At 37.3% G+C, this 19,006-nt stretch overlaps 1 protein-coding gene across 2 annotated transcripts in view; it reads right to left on the reverse strand.

Moving 5' to 3' along the window:
- LOC131434766 (clustered mitochondria protein homolog) overlaps positions 1–16,897 on the reverse strand; it is a 30,633-nt gene extending 13,736 nt beyond the window's left edge. The window contains exons 1-2 of one of the 2 annotated variants that reach the window (XM_058601856.1): positions 16,788–16,897; positions 16,253–16,726 (exon numbers count right to left, since the gene is read on the reverse strand). In XM_058601856.1, coding sequence (XP_058457839.1) covers positions 16,253–16,340 — 88 coding nt within the window. In that variant the 5' untranslated portion in view covers positions 16,341–16,726; positions 16,788–16,897. Of the gene's footprint in view, positions 1–16,252 lie in introns of both variants that reach the window. The other variant, XM_058601855.1, reaches the window with a different exon arrangement.
- Between the last annotated feature and the right edge of the window lie 2,109 nt (positions 16,898–19,006).

Raw genomic sequence — 19,006 nt, forward strand, 5'->3', positions numbered from 1 at the left:
TAGTTTTCGCTTGAGAACACTGAAACTGACCCAGGGTAGTTTCATCAAACAATCACTTTTCACGAAACTGTGTTGATTTCGCACTTAGCAATGGGGGTTTGAGCAAACCTGATATAAAAACCAGGTTCGAAACAGACTCGATTTTCAGTTCAACAACGTTAAAACTAGGTTCGAAACTACCTTCAAACAAACGGTTTGACAGCAGTTAGGGTGGAAACTGGGTTAGGTTTGGTATCAAGCGAAAACGGCATAATACTGCTTAAAATTGTCAATAGGTCATAAGGTGGTTTCGAGCATTCTTATGCCTGGAATTTATTAATTTATTTACAATCAACAGACACACTTTGGTCCAAATGATAATTCCTAATAATATTCAGAAAATTACCCAGATGAAACATGGTTGAACGATCTCTGTAAACCAATAATAGAACCGTTTGCGCCATAGTTGGTACGTCGTATAGGAAGTCGAAGAAAAGTACTGTTGCGGAGAGCTCTGGGTCGCACATTAATATTAAATCTGCGCTGTATTCCCTCAATTCTATGAGCACCGTTCAGGTAGCGTGGGTTCCAAACTGCCGAGCAATATTCGAGAGTTGTATGAACAAGCGAGCAGTAAAGCGATTTTAGACAGTGTATGTCTGTAAAGTGAAAATTTCCATGAAAAATTTTGCAATACTATCGCGTAAAGAATAAAAAACTTCCCTATTTTTTATAAATGAAATGACGTGATACAAAATAAACGAGTGAATAGGATTTAGACAAAATAGTTGATTCATTGCATTGACACATTCTAAACAGTTGTTATAAAATCATTTTAAATCACCAAATAAGGTCAACAGATTTCACGCGATTTTTTTAAATTTTATAAATTATTAATTGGTTATATTGGTTGATCTGGGCAGCCGGCTACCGAGAGAAATGTTAATTTATTGTTTGAAATATTAATATCAAGTGTTTTATACTATGTATTAAATATACCGATATATGTTATCTCTGGTATTAATTTTGTAATATCAACGGATTTGCGCAATAGTTAATTTTTATCATTTAATTTATAATCCTGAAAGACAATCAATAATGTGGAAGAAGAAAACATTCCAAATAAAACTTTTCTCCGAAGCTAGACGGAAATTGATAGGTTGAATGAAGAGATAATTTAGTAAAATAGAGTAATCAGAAGTGAAACATTGAAAATATGTGTTAACTGAAAGGAAAAAGAAACTCCAGCAATTGTCGCCTTTTACGACATGGAAGCAGGAACCCAGTGGATCTATTCTTGGTTCATTTTTTTCCGGCGGATTCCACACGGCATCTAGGCTGGTACTGTCCGGAAAGAGCTAATAGGTACTATCAATCTCCTAGTGGACCCCAGCCCCTCTTACCTCTCAGTGATGATGCGGTAATAAACGAGAAGAATTTTATTTTCGAAATTGGAACGCTCAATGGATATCCGGAGCGCTCAATCCAAACAATCCTTGATAAAAAAGTGAGATTGTTGAAAAAACTATCACTCACAACCTTGACCCCCCTATCAGAAAATTTGAAAAGAATATCGGTGGACTTCAACACAAACATGGCATATCCACTTAAATCAAAATTAAAACCCTTTGGCTTGGATTTAGTATTCAGTAGTACCAACTACTAATTGAAAACTTTGCTAGGACCTACAAAAGATCCTACTGATAAATTTAAAAAATCTGGGATATATAAAATTTCATGTTCTCATTGTGATAAATTATACATTTGACAAACAAAGAGAACATTAGGTACCCGTTTCAAGGAACACATAACAGAACTAGGGAAAGCATCTAAGGGTTTGGAAAGAGGATTATCCCACCATTTCAAGTCAAAAGTAGCAGAACATGCCTTTTCCGAAAACCACGAATTCACTACTAATGAATCTTAAGACAAATTTCTAACCCATGGAAATTAGATACAGCTAAAAGTTTAGAAACTTTCAAACATAATTCCACTTCCTTACTAAACAGAGACCAAGGAAATATGTCTTCCTGGCTTTTTTAGTTACTACCTACACACAAAAAATAATAATAACACAATACAGATTACCACTGTAATCCGCTTACAGTGGTCGTCAAATGGTGAGATAACTAAGTCCTCACAAGTTCCTATATCATGCCGCCCCGTGTATCTATGATGACATTTGATGAATAGAACGGCATCGACTGGGTGCTATCGCCTTCTGCGTTAGTAGCATAATGAGAGGGTGCGAAATGGCTTATAAGTTTAAACCCATCCTGAAATGCAATATTTATCATAGTATATTGCAACATGTAATTCTGTTGTTTTTAAATTATATATTATATACGAAATTGAATTATATTACATTATATTATATATAGTAATAATAATATTAATAATAATAATTATTATTATTATTACTATTGAACGAGAAATATTATTTTTCCTGCACTACTGTGACGAAAGAAGAGCATAACTTACTTTGATATTAACTGTTATATATTGTATCATCGCATAATAATTAATATGTTATCGTCTTATATTATAATTTATTACATTTTATTATATTTTATTATTCTATGTTGTATTATATTGTATTTTATTATTTTATATTATATTTTATTATATTATTTTATATTATATTATGTATTACACTCAATTATATCGACAATGGACAGGAACAGGGAGTGCATCAGGGTATCTTACAACTGAATGACTGGATGATGGAGTGGATTGCCAACCTGAGTCATGTGGGGAAACTTTGTGTTTCTCCCTGAAGGTCTGAAATGAGTAAGACGCACCCTTCTGACAAGCTGGTACAGTGAAATTCTTTATTATATGGCTGGATCTACTGTGAGTCTACCCACATACACTGGTGATGTCTTGAACTGATGGTGGCTTCACACATACATACATACATACATACATACATACATAAACACAATAAATAAGTCCGCTTACAGCACGTCACTTTTAGAAACCTCATTAAAACGATTGCATTTTAATTCTTCATAATTTTCTCTGTCTTTAGTTAATATAAACTCTCTGATGTACGGAAAATGTAACAGTGAAAATAAAATTGCTAACAATTTTGTGATTTTGAAAGAAGTTAAACAGATTTCAGCGACGACAATTTTTTTGTTGCTTCAACATCTTCTTGCTCGACAAGCTTTTCCTTCTCGGTAAGAAGAATTTTATTGTAGACCACGTCAGGATGATTTGATTTAATCTTTTAATGTGGAACACATTTTTGTTTTCTATATAGCAGTGCAAACTAGAAACTCAAGAAAAATACACGTAGAAATGTGGTCAGGCTTTGAACAATTACAGCTCAGTCAATTTTGTCACCATTAATATTATGTCACCATTTGATTGGAAATATTTCTACGTATTGATTTAAATGTTCATAGCCATGTATTTTTAATTTTATATCATTGAAATTTTGATTAATAGCTAGCAGTGTCCTATTTTGGCTGCAAAAAATCTCCGCCATACCGGATTTCCCTGCCATAGTCGACGGTTTTGAAGGAGTAAGCGATATATCAAAGGGAAAGCAGCGCTCTGATTGGTCAATCGAAGCAAAAGCAAAGCTGTTGGAAGCACGCGAATCTACAAATAGAAGCGAAATTATAGCTAACGTTTCATTCGTCATCTAACACTCGATGTGGATAGACGAATAACCTACTACGACTAATTTCGATTTTGTTTTATTTTTTTCGCAGTTGTCTACCTACCCAAGCTATGGGTAAAAACCGCCATAGATCCGAGAAGGATCCAAAGGATGCTAAGTGCCAAGTGATGTACAGGTAAACGACCGTTTGCTGAGTAAAAACCAATATGCTGATCTGCCAGTAGATGTCGAAGAGGAACTGCAGAAGAAAGAAAAAATGCCGCCTTTCTACCTGAAGGGCTTCCCACCAACTCTACGCTCGGATTTCAACACACTGATCAGCAAAGGACTACAGGCAACAATCCGTTTATGTACTGAAGGCTACAAAATAACTGTTCCGGCTTTGAACCACTACAAAGGAGTGGAATGCTATCTGAAGCAGACAAAAGCGGAATACTTCACACACGATATTGCCGCCAACAAACCTATGAAGGTTGTACTTCGAGGACTACCCGACATGATGGGAGCCGAACTAAAGCAGGCACTGTCGGAGACTGGACTAAAGCCTTTGATGGTATTTAAAATGAAGCGCCATAATACGGACAAAAAGTTTAGAGATCAACTGTACCTAATTCATCTGGAGAAGGGCTCCATCACCATGAGTCAACTGAAAACGATTAAATCGTTATTTCACATAATCATCGAATGGCAAAAGTATAAACCGGTACATTGGGATGTCACACAGTGCACGAACTGCTTGAACTACGGCCATGGAGCGAGGAATTGCCACATGAAAAGTCGGTGCGGGAAATGTGCCGAACCACACAATACCAATGATTGCCTACTAGATGACATCGCTGTAAAATGTGTGAACTGTGATGGCGACCATCCATCTACTAGCAAATCGTGTCCCAAACGTGCTGAGTTCACAAAAATTCGACAACAGGCGTCCCGCAAACAATCAACGCGCAAGAATGTTCCACAGAAGGATGAAGTTAATTTCCCACGGCTCCCACCGAAGAGGGATATTCCGAGTTTGCCGCCACTTCCTCGCAGCAATCCAAAGACTTCAGCCGCTGGATCTCAAAAAGAATCTTCCTCAAGAATCCCTCCTGGATGGGGCAATAATCAACCACAAGCAAAGGATGACTCTGGTGATTTATTCTCTGCTGAACAACTGATCGTCATTTTTGAAACAATGACAACAAAACTACGAAACTGCAGAACGCGGTCAGAGCAAATCAACGCCTTATGCAAATTCATCATCGAATATGCAATATAATGAGTTGGTTATAGTAAATTGGAATGCTTGCTCACTCAGGAGCAAAACTGCTGGATTGTCCGACTTTCTTCAAGAGAAGAATGCCGATATTGCTATTTTAACTGAAACTCATCTTAAACCTGAAATTTCTATTTTTATTTCCAATTACAGGATTCACAGGCTCGACAGGGCAACTACCAGAGGAGGGGGAGTTGCCATTGCCATTAAACGATCCATTCAGCACAGGCTTCTGTCAGCCTTTAAATTGCAACTCATAGAAGCCATCGGAATTGAGATTACAACGACGATGGGACCCATCATCATCATTGCAGCGTACTGCCCCAAACAAACCAATCTTCGAGATGGTACGTGTGCATCATTGAAGCGAGATCTGGCTATGCTCACTCGACGACAGAAAAAATTCATCATTGCTGGGGACCTGAACGCACGGCATGAGCTGTGGGGAAACAGAAGACAGAATCGAAACGGATTCGTACTTGCCGAAGATTACGAAGCTGGACAATACAACATCTTCGCTCCGGATCAACCAACGCGACTTTCCAGATCGGGAGTTCATTCCATTTTGGATATATTCATCAGCAACATCGCCATAGACAGCTCTCCGGTTGTCTTCTACGAGCTCTCTTCTGACCACTTTCCAGTAATATTGACGTTGGGATCTTCACCAGAAACAGTGCCTATTCAACCACGGAGGAACTATTATCGCACCGATTGGGTCCAATTTCAACAAATCGCCGACCAACTTATTAATATCAATGTTCCACTAGATTCCCCGATGGAAATCGATGCGGCCCTATCTTCCTTCCAGCATTCAATCACAGTCGCTCGTGATAGGACGGTTCCAGTACAACATATGCCGAGTTCCTCTCTTCAAATCGACAGTGTCACCAAGAAACTCATCCGACTTCGGAATATCTACCGGAGGCAGTATCAACGAACTGGCATCCTAGATAGGAAGACTACTTATAACAACTTAACTAGGATAATCCAGGAACGGATATCTGAGCTTCGCAACAGGAACTTCCAGCAAAAGCTTCGAGTAATTCTCCCACATTCAAAGCCCTTCTGGTCCTTAACGAAGGTGCTTAAGAAAAAACCGAAGCCTATTCCTCCTCTGATGTCACCCCAGGACGCAGCTGAAGGAATACCTTTAATCACACCAGTAGAGAAGGCAAATGCGCTAGGCCAGCAGTTTGTGTGTTCTCACAATTTACGACTCAACATTGTTAGTCCATATGAAAGAGCCGTTGCTGATAGCGTAGCTGAGGTTGACCAATCAGACAGCTTAGTTCCTGAGGAAAGTAGAGTCACTGCGAATGAGCTGATGGCTTTTGTGAAAAAATCCAAAAATATGAAGGCCCCCGGTTTCGACAACACATTCAACATTGAGCTGAAACATTTGAGTATTCGCTCATTTGTCTTCTTAGCTAAACTTTTTAACAGGTGCTGGGAGCTTGGTTACTTCCCTTCAATGTGGAAGTTAGCTAAAGTTATCCCAGTTTTGAAACCGGGGAAAGATCCTTCCTTTTCCAAGAGCTATCGGCCCATCAGCTTACTCTCTGCCCTATCCAAGCTGTTTGAAAAGTCAATACAAAGGCGAATTCTTGCTTTTGCAGATGAACAGGATATATTTCTGGAAGAACAGTTTGGGTTCCGGAAAGGAAGATCCACCATCCACCAGCTCACAAGGGTTAACAACGTCATCCCGCAAAACAAATCAGTGTCCAAAACGACTTCCATGGCAATATTGGATATTGAAAAGGCATTCGATAATGTGTGGCACGATGGACTGGTGTTCAAACTGCATCGGTATAATTTTCCCATGTATCTTATTAAAATTATCAAAAATTATCTTGCAGATAGAGCATTCCAGGTTTCTCTGAATAATGCACTTTCAGAAAGATTTACTATTCCTGCTGGTGTACCCCAGGGAAGTATCCTAGGTCCCATTATATACAACATTTTCGCATCAGACATCCCACCTCTTCCAGGTGGTGGTGTTCTGTCACAATTTGCTGATGATACTGCCATTCTTTACAAAGGTCGTGTCATTAATGCTCTGAAAAATAAACTACAGACAGGTCTGGACGCTTTAACGGAATATTTTACAAGCTGGAAAATTGTGATCAATGCAGCAAAAACTCAGGTCATCTTGTTTCCACATTCAAGATCTCCAAAACTTGTTCCATCAGACGAATGCAGAATACGATTCGGTGATGAGGTCATTCAATGGTCCGATGAAGTTATCTATCTAGGACTCACCTTTGACAGACATCTGATATTCAGGTCACATGTTGACAAAATCGTTCAAAAATGCAGCATACTCATTAGGTCTCTGTATCCGCTGATTTGTAGAACATCTAAACTATGCCTGAAGAATCAGATGGCTGTCTATAAACAAATCATCTACCCCGCAATTGAATACGCAGTCCCTGTTTGGCGGGGTTGTGCACGAACACACAAACTTAGGCTTCAACGCATTCAAAGTAAGATCTTAAAGATGATTCCAAATCTACCCCCTTGGACAAGGACTAGTGAAGTACATGAGATGGCCTCACTGGATATACTAGAACAAAAATTCGAACAATACTGCACGAAATTTGAAGAGAGGTGCTCAATCTCTGAAATACAAATAATTCAAAATTTGTACGTTTTAGGTTAGGGATAGTTATAAGTAGATAGACATTTTATAAATAATTAAAATAAATATTATGATTAAACATTAGTATGTAAAACAAGAGTAACTAAAACACCTAATATTAATAACGAATCGTATGAACAACAAAGATGAAAGGCCAAAGGGTCAAAACACTTGTACTGTAAAATGTTGATGTAATACACAAAAAAAAAAAATACACAAAAATAAGATTAATAAAAAAAATAGCTAACGTTTCAGTCTTATGCGTAGCTTGCTAGAGGTAGGTTGTTGCTACACAGCAAGACAAAAAGTGCCATAAACGATTTGAAGCTTTAATTCGTATGCTCTGATCTTGTGTCATGCAAGATTGGATGAAATCCCATGTTATGTCGTTTCGCCTGAGAAATTGACAACTACCCCAGGATAAATTTTGAGTGCATAAAACTAATTTTTAATTTATATAAGATGAACTCGATTGATAATGAGAAATATTTTATCGCTTAAACCGAAATCGCAAAATGGTAGTAATGGTAGAGATACGCTATAAAAATAACTTTGCATTCAAAACTTGAACACAAGCTTGGTGAAGAGAAGCTTAAATATCGATATCCGTATCGCAAGCATGTACAAACATTTAATTGTATACATTTGGGCTATTGATGTAATTTCGTCGTCTACGAAACAAATACAAATCACGATAAATAGAGTCTATATTCTGGGTTCGCGTGTTCGGTGTTGATTCCTAATAAGGATCAATCTATGCAGACTCTTGTGCATTTGCGGATTCAAAAGTGTGACGATTAATTGAAAATGTCAATCATTGGAAATTTTGGTTGCCTTGTTCCACATCAACGGCTCGAACAACCCCATGGGGCTGATCCTTGTAGTTTTTAATTTTAGTTTCAATTATTCATCGGCTCCTGTTTAGCATTTGTTTTCTGAGAGAGCGCCTTTTTTTCCACAAATACGTTTATCTCATAGGCAATATACATAAGTTTTTCTTCGCCGTGGCATCCACAATACATAGTACTATAAACCTAACACATTTCGAATATCATATTAGTATGTTGGTACTGGGACATCGGATAGTCTACCTTGGGTACGCAAGGAATTTATTAGTTAAGATCTGACATCACGATACACCACGCATGTCCAAACGACATGATCAATATCGCGATAACCTTCGCCACAAGAACAATGATTAGTCTCTGAAAATCCAATTCAAAGGAGATGTGCATTTAACGTGTAGTGATTGGACATTAGTCTGGACATCACACGAATTAAGTCCCTACTCATATCCAGGCCCCTGAGCCATGCCTTTGCCGATATTTTAGGAATAATTGAGTGCATCCAGAGATAGATTCGCGACTAGAGTAGGTCTGCCACAAAACTCCTGCTCCTTAAAATTTAACTTGGAATCCAGAAGAGCACCCAGGTCTGTAACAGACGATGGGCGTTTGGGGTACATGAAACTTCCGAAATCGAAAAAAAAAATCTTGATGCCGAAAGTCTTAGAATTGCATGAAACGTCGAGATTTAGTGTCATCTCGAAAAAAATTTTTTTTTTCAATCGACTTTCTGGGTCTTCAAAATTCCCAGTCCCAGAAAGTCGAGTGCACGCCATGCGAAATTGAACAAAGTACACTGGGAACGGAGCAAAGCCGCACGTACCGACGCGTACCAGTTTTGCATCGTCATTTTGAATGACAATCCGGAACCGGAAGTCGGATCTGTATGAAATTGCACAGTATATTTTAGGACAATCATGATTCATGAAAATCGGTTTAACCGTTGATGAAATATCGAAGTGAGTTCCGTTTTTGGAGCTTTTCTTCACTATTATCGGTGCCTTCGAAAGTGAAAACAGGGAACTAGTAGTCCCAAAGTAGTTTTATGTATTCACTAACTAACGAGATCTGCTAACTAGATGAATTTAGCAATAAGTTTTATAAAAATGTGCACCTCGTTTCGCAAGCGCTTGCGAAAAAATACTCATGAAATTTAAAATTCTCACTAATCGCACTGTTGTATCGGAATTGGAAGTCGGATCAACTTTTCGGGGACTTTTTAAAGAATTCCAAAACCTTTTATTTGCTTCTTAGTTTGTGAAAATCGGTTATGAAATTTCCGAGAAAGTTGAGTGCGCATTTGTTTTTAAATTTTCACATATTTCCTTGTAGTTCCGGAACCGGAAGTCAGATCGGGATAAAATTTGATAGCAGTCTATGGGATTATAAGACCCTTCATTTGAATCTGGGTTTGTGAAAATCGGTTCCATCTCTGAAAAAATTAAGTGACATTATTTGTCACATACACACATATATACATACATACATACATACAAACATACATACATTCATACACACATACACACAGAGCCGGAGTGAAGATTTTGTATCCGATTATATTAAAATTAGTTGATTGTACGTCCGCAAAATAAAATGGCGAGTCTACGAATGAGATGACTATTAGCACTATAACCCTACTATACATTAATTTTCGAGTAAATACTGCTCCTATTGAATACCGAGAACAATAATACCAAATTAAATCGCCGTTCTACCGACTGGTAAAATCTTCGAAGAAGCTATATGTCTTCGCAATACTGAAGTATATCTGATGCCAAGACTTATGCTAGGCCAGCGATAAATCTGGTAGATGGTATACCTGCGATATCCACATGAAAAACAGACTGACAAATACCGTGAGTAAATAATGAATACCATTCCTACTTCCTGCAATGAAGTGATTCCACTCGGGAGCCATTCGAGATGGGAAGTTGAAATGGAAACAAACAGAAACCAAACAGACTCACCCATACCTAGTAGAGTTTAATCACGTTAATCGCATAATCAAATAACATTTGCTAAAGGAAGAACTGGGTCGACTAAACATGACAAAGCAACGTCGTTTCTCGTTTCTTCCTATATTAGCTTTAGTCAGTGCATATACGCATCAGGGGTATAGAATCCTACCGCACTTAGGCAATCAACCGTAAGCCTGGGATGATTAATCTTAATCTATTGATTCCTGCGTCGAACATTTATGATAAAGCACGTCCAAGTTAAATAAATTTTCACATTTAAAACAGTATAATTGGAGAAATTTGTCTGGATAAAATTTAACTCCTTATGGAAACACTTGTGGCTACTTGGTGAGTGCATCAAAACTACTCATGGCCGACAACTGTGAAAAGCTTGAAAAATTTAAAACAATCACTGGGTCAAAATTAGTTAAACACGACATCAGCAATATTCGAGCCTTAATGATTTTGTCAGTGAGTCACATCAGTCTTTGAGCCTTTTACATAACGAGACATTATGGCAAATCAGTTTAACTATCGACAATTGTTTGCCGTAAATATGTACGAAATTAACATATCGTCACAAAGTGAACTGAATGAACATAAATTGAACAGTTATAAGTATCATTTAGGGGTAAACCTAAGTTTGTGCTTAGAGCACATAACCGTTTTTACTTTTCTTTACGTTTCGTCTTAGACTCGCAAACTTAAACAGTTCAACTTGAACCGCTAAGCAGACGTAAAGTTGAGTTAAATTTGAACTGCTCTGCACTGACGAGCACAAACTTAGGTTTACCCCTAAATGACCATACCTGAATCGGCCAGTATTAGCCGCAAATAACGTTTTCGTTTGGCACGTCAGCAAAGACATGGCACTTCGGTGCCAATTAATAAATGTTTTGCAAATAGCATTAACTTTACGTCTGCTTAGCGGTTCAAGTTGAACTGTTTAAGTTTGCATTAAGCAATTCAATTTGAACTGCTCTGCACTGACGAGTCTAAGACGAAACGTAAAGAAAAGTAGTTATAAGTAGTTTGTTTGCATGATCAATCCATTCTGTTCCATGATATTGCTCATTATTCCGTTGAAAGGTGACATTTACATCACGAGCACTTCGTATTGGAGTTTATCAATCAGGAAATTTTTGCTCGGCAGTGGCTGACAAAACATCTTTTACTTTGTTCCGTTCTGTTTTGGCTGGATTAAGCATCTTGTCATTACAGAAAAAGTCCACATGAGTGATATGACGCTAACAATATCCAGTCGACGGCCAAGGATATGAATCTTCCTAACAACTCAGACTTCAGCCGAATACAAAAATATTGGATCATCGTCAAACGGAACAACAATGCGATGCAAAAGACAGTCTGACAGCTGAAAAGGAAACCTAAATTTTTTACGTCATTATTTTTATTTCAGCTTGAAATAATTGAATTTTGTTTGTTTTTATTTGGTTTTTCTTAAACAAAAAGATTGCGTGATTCCTACCAAACTACAAAAAACGGTCACTAAATGCGGCTGGATTTTCTGTGAGTAAAAAAACCTTTCTTAAATCCACTTAGTACTCAATGCTGCCTTCCTCATATTCTTCATATTCTTATATATGTCACTGTAGGTTTCATCAAATTAAACATGAATATCGTTACATAAACAGTGTAAACGTTGCGTCTTCTTAGCGGTTTTAATTTAACTTCTAGGCTGAGATGGCATTTCAATTTGAATTGCTTTATGCACGGATGAGCCGAAGGCGAAACTTAAGAAAAAAATCAGTATTAAATATGATGTGTTTATATAAGAACCCGGGTTGGCGGTTCAATGCATAGGACGCTGGTCTTGTTGCAAGCCAGGTGTCGTATGTTCGAGCCCCTACCTGGAAGGATTCATAGTGACAGTAGGATCCATAGTACTAGCCATGCAATGATTCTGCATGCTAAGAATCGGCTGCGAAGTCTGTTGAAACAGAAAGGCCAAATTCCACAAAAGGAATGTAATGCCAAGACTTTGCTTTGCTTGTATAAGGCAGAGAAACCTTTCATTTAAATATATGTTAGTAAAAATCGACTAAGTCAGCTATGAGAAAATGAAGTGAGTTCAATTTTAATTTTTTTTAAATCTCCATGTTTCCTGAACCAGAAATTGGGTCGCAAACAAATTTTAAGGAACTCGTTATTAACCAATTTTAAGGAACTCGTTTCCACTTCACATGGAAAAACACTCTTGAAATGAATCTTTTACACTAAACTCTCAGTAATTTAGCCAGCGGAATCTGGATGAAAACTAGAAATTTTTAACGAGATCCTAGGATCTTTCAATACATTATATGAATTTCAGAGCCGGAGGTCAAATTTAGATGAAATTCAGAAACTTTCTATGGCAACATATGAGTATCAGATGAATCTGAGTTTGTAAAAATCGGTTCAGATATCTGAGTGATATTATTTATCACACACGCATACATATACATTTTACGATCTCGACAATCTGAGTAGAATAGTACGACACATTTGACCCTCCGGACATAGGTTCAAAAATCATTTTAACAATTATTGCATCGGTTTTCTTTGTGAGAAGAGTAAAACAGTTTGCTTATGTTGGTGCTGGTGCAACAAAACAAGAAATGAAAAGAGTGTAAATATAGCATCTGACAAGCGTTGATATAGCAAGTCACCGAGCTTAAAAATGGTTTCCAACCAAATATATATGCACATGACAATTCAACTATATCGCAACCCGTTGACTGAAGGCCGAGTAATGTGGCCTTATGAAAAGTTTGCAAAGATTTGAACTAAATAATTAAGTGTGTAGTCTTTCAAATGTATCATTCCGTTCGACAAATAATGTCCTTTCACGCTCGTTCAATGTTACTCTAAAGTGAGTATAATTTCACTCACTTTCGTTAGAAGTGGAACTACTCTATAATGAGTAAAGCTTGTTTACTCACTTTTGAGTAAATAAGGTATTTGTCAAATTCTAAGTAACATTCACTCAATGCTACAAATGTGAAAATTGGCTCGAGTGAGTAAATATTACTCAATATCATTCGAATTGAATAAGGAATTCTTTGCTTTAAACAAATATTTACTTCTATCCAACGAATGAAGAAAGCCGCTACCTGTTCATCGGTCATGGGAAAGGATTCGTCTGTCTTCCTACATTGCCCACGTCCTGGCATTTTGTACAGCATACGTAGAAATGCTCTGATGTATTCTTATACAGAAAAAAATAAATAAAATACTTGCTATATGACTGAACACTTTCTTACCGTCTACAACCTGCGCGAATTGCTTTGAGGTGTATAGTAAGCATTTCGATAATGTGCCCTTATAATCTGGTTCCGCCTCCGACAAAGGGAAAAGTTCAATTACCGTAAATTTTCACACAACATATTCAAAGCACTGTGAGTTAAAATTGTTGTTAATTTAAAAACTGAGTAGAAGTTACTCAGTCTTCTAATGTCGTTTTCGTTTTTAAATTGCGCTTCGCTGGTGTAGCGAAAGTTGCACTGAAACCGTTCGTTTTTACCAATCGCACTACACCAGTGCTACACTTTTTCTGCACCGGTACCACTGGTGTAGCACTCATCAAAAGATTGGTGTACACACTTAAAACCATTTCTTGAGCTCGGCATAATAAAATGCCGAAACTGATCAGCAACACGTAAATTTGCTGATTGCTCAGTAATCAATACGCATGTTTCTGAGCTTCGTTAAATGCATTCACTGATATTTCGGTAAAATGCTTCACTTTGCCGAAATTTGGCATAATTGCTTGCTGAATTTATCAGTAAACAACAGATATGCCGACATCAGCAGAGACGTTTGACGAGATTTCGGAATATGCGCTAGCTGTTGCCGAGATTCAGCACGACAGCTGTCATTTATTGCCGCGTTACATTTTCGCTTCGCATTGTGCGATTATTTTCTAATGAAATTCTCGAGTGAAAAAATGGATAATCTTCGAAGAAGTGTGGAACCACTTGCAAGTAAAAATATTGAATAAATATAGTGACATGTTTCGCTTTATAAAAAGCGACTTTATCAGAGCACTCGCGATTATAAGGAAAAAACACCCAACACGGGGCTCAAAGCGTCCTCGAAACAAAACTTTGGGGGACATGCGAAAAAATAACCCAATGCATGGAATAATTCAATAGATCAAAATAAGTTTATTTTTTGAACAATACCGTATATGCATCATTAAATATTGAACATTTTTGTAAGCCAAAAATCAATATATATTTTTATTTTCATATTTCCAGCTCGACTCAAGGTGGCCGCATCTGGAAACGCCGCTTTTTATTTATGCTACATGTTTTCAGGTAGGCTTTAAGCACTACTGGCAACAAATTTGTAAGCCTCCTTTAAGTGTTAATAAAATGAATTTTTTATCCTGAATGACGTGTTTATAATGTTGAGAAAATACAAACAAAATTAATTGACTAGATTTTTAATTACTGATGATTCGGTAATTAATTTTTTTCATTTTTTCGTTTTATTGGATTGCCGAATATTCAGTGAACGTTTCACTGAGCAAACAGTAAATCTTATGCTGACGATTTCGGCAATATTTGACGTTTGTCAAATTTTAGGATGCCGAGACGCTCAGTAATTTTATTTTTGCCGAGATGATTGCTGATTACTCGGCTGTGTGAATCTCGGCATTTTTTTGCCGAGACTCAGCTAAAAAATTTAAGTGTGTAGCTCTGTGCAATGGAATCGTTTATTGTAGTCAATGGATACTGTTTATGTTTTCGTCGTTTTTGTTCGTTTATTCATGCCTCAGTGTAGCACTGCACCGGTGTAGTGAAAGTTAAAAACGAAAACGCCATAAATCAATAATACTCACTTTTGACATTTGAATTAAATTAGCCAAAGTGAGTACAAATTACTCATTTGAGAGTAACATTGAATGAACGTGTACAATGTTTCATTAAGCGGAATATAGTAGCCCTTACACGTGACAATATTATTGTCAATCCAAAGTATTGTCAATACCGTCAATCCAATTGACTTGGTAACTTGAGTCCGCATTTTTCGAACAAATCAAGCGTTTGAAGCTTCAAATATTGCAACTGAACATTGAAACATTGAGAGGAGAGTTCATTGCACATATTTGATAGTTTCTTCTCTGGAGAGAAAGTATTGTCGGATTGATGAGCAGTTTTGATTTTTTGACAATATTTTCGTCAATCCAATGAAGTTTCCATTACACGATCAAAAGTATTGTCAATACTCCTTGTATTGACAATAATATTGTCTCGTGTAAAGCAGCCCTATAATCAGAAAATTGTCGTTCTCGTGAAACATCAACTCGAACAAATCATGACATTTTCATAAATCTGCTCACACTGCCATTTGTTACAGTATGTGGAGAGCGAAGACATAAATTATAACTCTCAATACTCTCTGCCGTATGGAAAAAGTCCGAATTGAAAATTCCATCTCCCAGCATCAGGATGATTATCGCCTCACTAAATTTTTTGTTTTGGGTACAACAAATGCTTCCGGAGTGATACAGAGGTAATCTACACCCGAGCCGTTTTTCTTTGTCAACGTTTAACTTAGCTGACCAGAATGACAATTGCGACCGGAATCCAGCCGAATTTTGTCTCTTCGCAACAACGAAAGAGAGCTAGACGTCAAAGCCGCATAGTGTGAAGTCAGTTTTCCGACTTACGGGAGGTCGTTACGTAACCGATTATATGACTACCATATATCGATGCATGTGTTTCCGAAGAACAGTCCTTTTAGCCCAACAAATCTCAAAGCAGGGAGGTCCTTCTTCTGTTGTCTAGGAATAGCGCTCCAATCGTTTCAATTATTGATTAGCTATTGGTTGAGAGCCTACCATAAAAATTTACCGAGTGAATTCCAAAATTTCATTCACATGCGGCTGGGATTTAATCTGGTCTTCTTGTGCCGTAGCAACTCGTGACTTACCTTTTTTCTTCGATTCCGTGATGTTTGCAGGAGGTCCACCTTTGGTCGCAGTTGAAACCGGTGCCGATTCCTCTGTTCCAAGGGCCATTGGGTTTGAACTAATGCCAGACGAAAAGTTAAGATTGGTGATACTCGCACTTGCCACTCCTTATCACATAGGCAATGTTTAGCACCGTTTCCAGACTAGCCGAACGACAAACCACTTCTAGCACAATTTGCACCGATTGGAAGAATCCACAAAATCGTACGTTCCGAACACGAAAGAACACTTCCTTCGAAACGAGACGAACAAACCGAACTAGCGGCTCAAATGCACTTTGAATGTGCGAGCTAGCTGAAACTCGTTGAGAGTTGAAAAGAGAATCTATAACACTACCACACTCGCATCGAAGGAGCTGTCAGGATTACCGACGATTTCCGAGACAGTGCTTTAATTAATTTCACAATCAAGGCGATTATTAAATAATAAACGAACTAGAAAAATAAACAGAAATGTATGACAACGGTTAGTTTTTCGTTGTTTGAATCTACTCACGCTTGAATTTCGCAAAAGAAAAGAATTGTGAAGGTTTCAGACAATAATTATGCAACACGCGACCGCACTATCGGACGAAGATCGTGAAGTAAACAGACCGCTCTCACATGGTCGCAATAATAATTTTTGAAAGATTTTGAACTGACAGTCTTTGCACTGGTGTCAGGTAATGGAAGAAGGTATGCCGCATAGGCCGTATCTGAAAAAAAACATTGCACTCTTATGTAGTTTTAGCTAGTTTTTGAATCAAACTCCGTTGTCATCCTAATATCACAAAGAACAGACATCCAAGCCCGTACAACCTTTTTTAACAAGCCTGAGTAAAGTTTACAAGCGTGAATAAAATACTTCATGTTTAATACAAGTGAAAATTCGTTTAAATCACCGTTGCATACGATTGTGCACGCATACAGTCTATAAGCGGTTGCTTGGTTGCTCAGTGCCTCTATAGGTTAATTGCTACTTGGTGATCACTTTGCCGAGCAACCGTTAAGCTTTTCACATACATTGAGATCTCAACTTCGATGTCTGTTCTCTGTACTGATACCATGTTCACATTAGCGTTGATATCACACGATTTACCGAGATGATGTGCATATAATGTCCAAACGATCACATTTTGATTGAGATATTGTTTGGCAATTGAAAAGACACTGAATGTCCTCATTATTGAAAACGATCAATAGTATGATCTATCTCTTAAAATTCTATAAATGATTAATGTTTCGCATTTAATGGTCTAGGAACGCTTTAATTTTTTTGAAAAACTTAAAATAATTAACATGACGTCCAGATATGCTTGGTCTGCAGATTTGTCTGTAAATCTGCAGTTTTCTAAAATAAGCTGCAGGCATCTTTTTCTTGTATACTTTTGTAAATCTTGTTTTACGAAGCAAAGCATCATATTCTATTTGTAAAATTTGACAGCCGATTCTTAGTGCACAAAATTATTGCATGGCTAGGACTACGATCCTACTGACACTTAGAATCCTTCCAGATCGGGGCTCGAAACAAACTTCGATATCAATCTCAGTAGTCTCAAAGTTTCTAACCCTTCTTTATCCAAAATAAAAGGACTACCAAAGGTTCATAAACCTGGTAACGAAATAAGGGAAATCATTTCTTCAGTAGGGGCCCCAACTCAAAAAATATCCAAATGGCTAGTAAAAGAATTCCAATCTATGCCAAAAAAATTCTTCAGTAAATCAGTTCCTAACACACAGACATTCGTTACTCAACTTCAGAATTCAGGCGATATCAAAGATGACGAAATGATGGTATCTTTCGATGTAACCGCCTTATTCCCAAGTGTCCCAGTGAAGGACTCAATCAATCTGTTGGAAGATTGGTTACTTCAACAAAATAGTAGTAGTTTATGGAAATGCAAAGTACGGTCTTATCTTACTCTAACCCGGCTTTGTATGGATGTAAATTATTTCAAATTCAGAGGGGAATTTTATAAACAATTACAAGGGGCACCAATGGGCAATCCACTCTCCCCGTTTTTATGTGAATTATTCATGGCAAACCTTGAAGAACTTCTAAATAAGCAGGGATTATTACCTAATCGCTGGTGGAGATACGTAGATGATATATTTTGCATCATCAAACGCAACGATTTATCGAACTTTTTAGAAATAATTAATAATTTACATAAAAATATTAAATTCACCTATGAGGAAGAGAAAGACAACAGTTTACCTTTCTTGGATATTCTTATTGTCCGGGAGGCAAAATCCTTAACTTTCGAAATATATAGGAAGCCAACCAATACGGACCGTGTCATACCAAATACTTCTAATCATCCCCATCAACACAAAATGGCAGCATTCCACCATATGATTCACAGAATGCTATCCTTGCCCCTTAGAAAAGATGCTGCGATAAAAGAGAAAAACTTTATTTTCGAAATTGGAAAGTTCAATGGATATCCAGAGCATACAATTCAAACCATCTTCGATAAAAAATTAAGACTGTTGAAAAAACAATCACTTACAACTTTGACCCCCCCTTCTGAAAATTTTAAAAGAATATCAGTGGACTTCAATCAAAACATTTCACACCCACTAAAATCAAAACTAAGAAAATTTGGTTTAGATTTAGTGTTCAGCAGTATGAACTACCAATTGAAAACTCTACTAGGTTCTACAAAAGATCCTACAGAGAATTTGAAAAAGTCTGGGGTATACAAAATCTCGTGTCCTCATTGCGATAAAATA

The sequence above is a fragment of the Malaya genurostris genome, chromosome 3 (assembly GCF_030247185.1).
Source record: "Malaya genurostris strain Urasoe2022 chromosome 3, Malgen_1.1, whole genome shotgun sequence".
Lineage (NCBI taxonomy): Eukaryota > Metazoa > Arthropoda > Insecta > Diptera > Culicidae > Malaya > Malaya genurostris.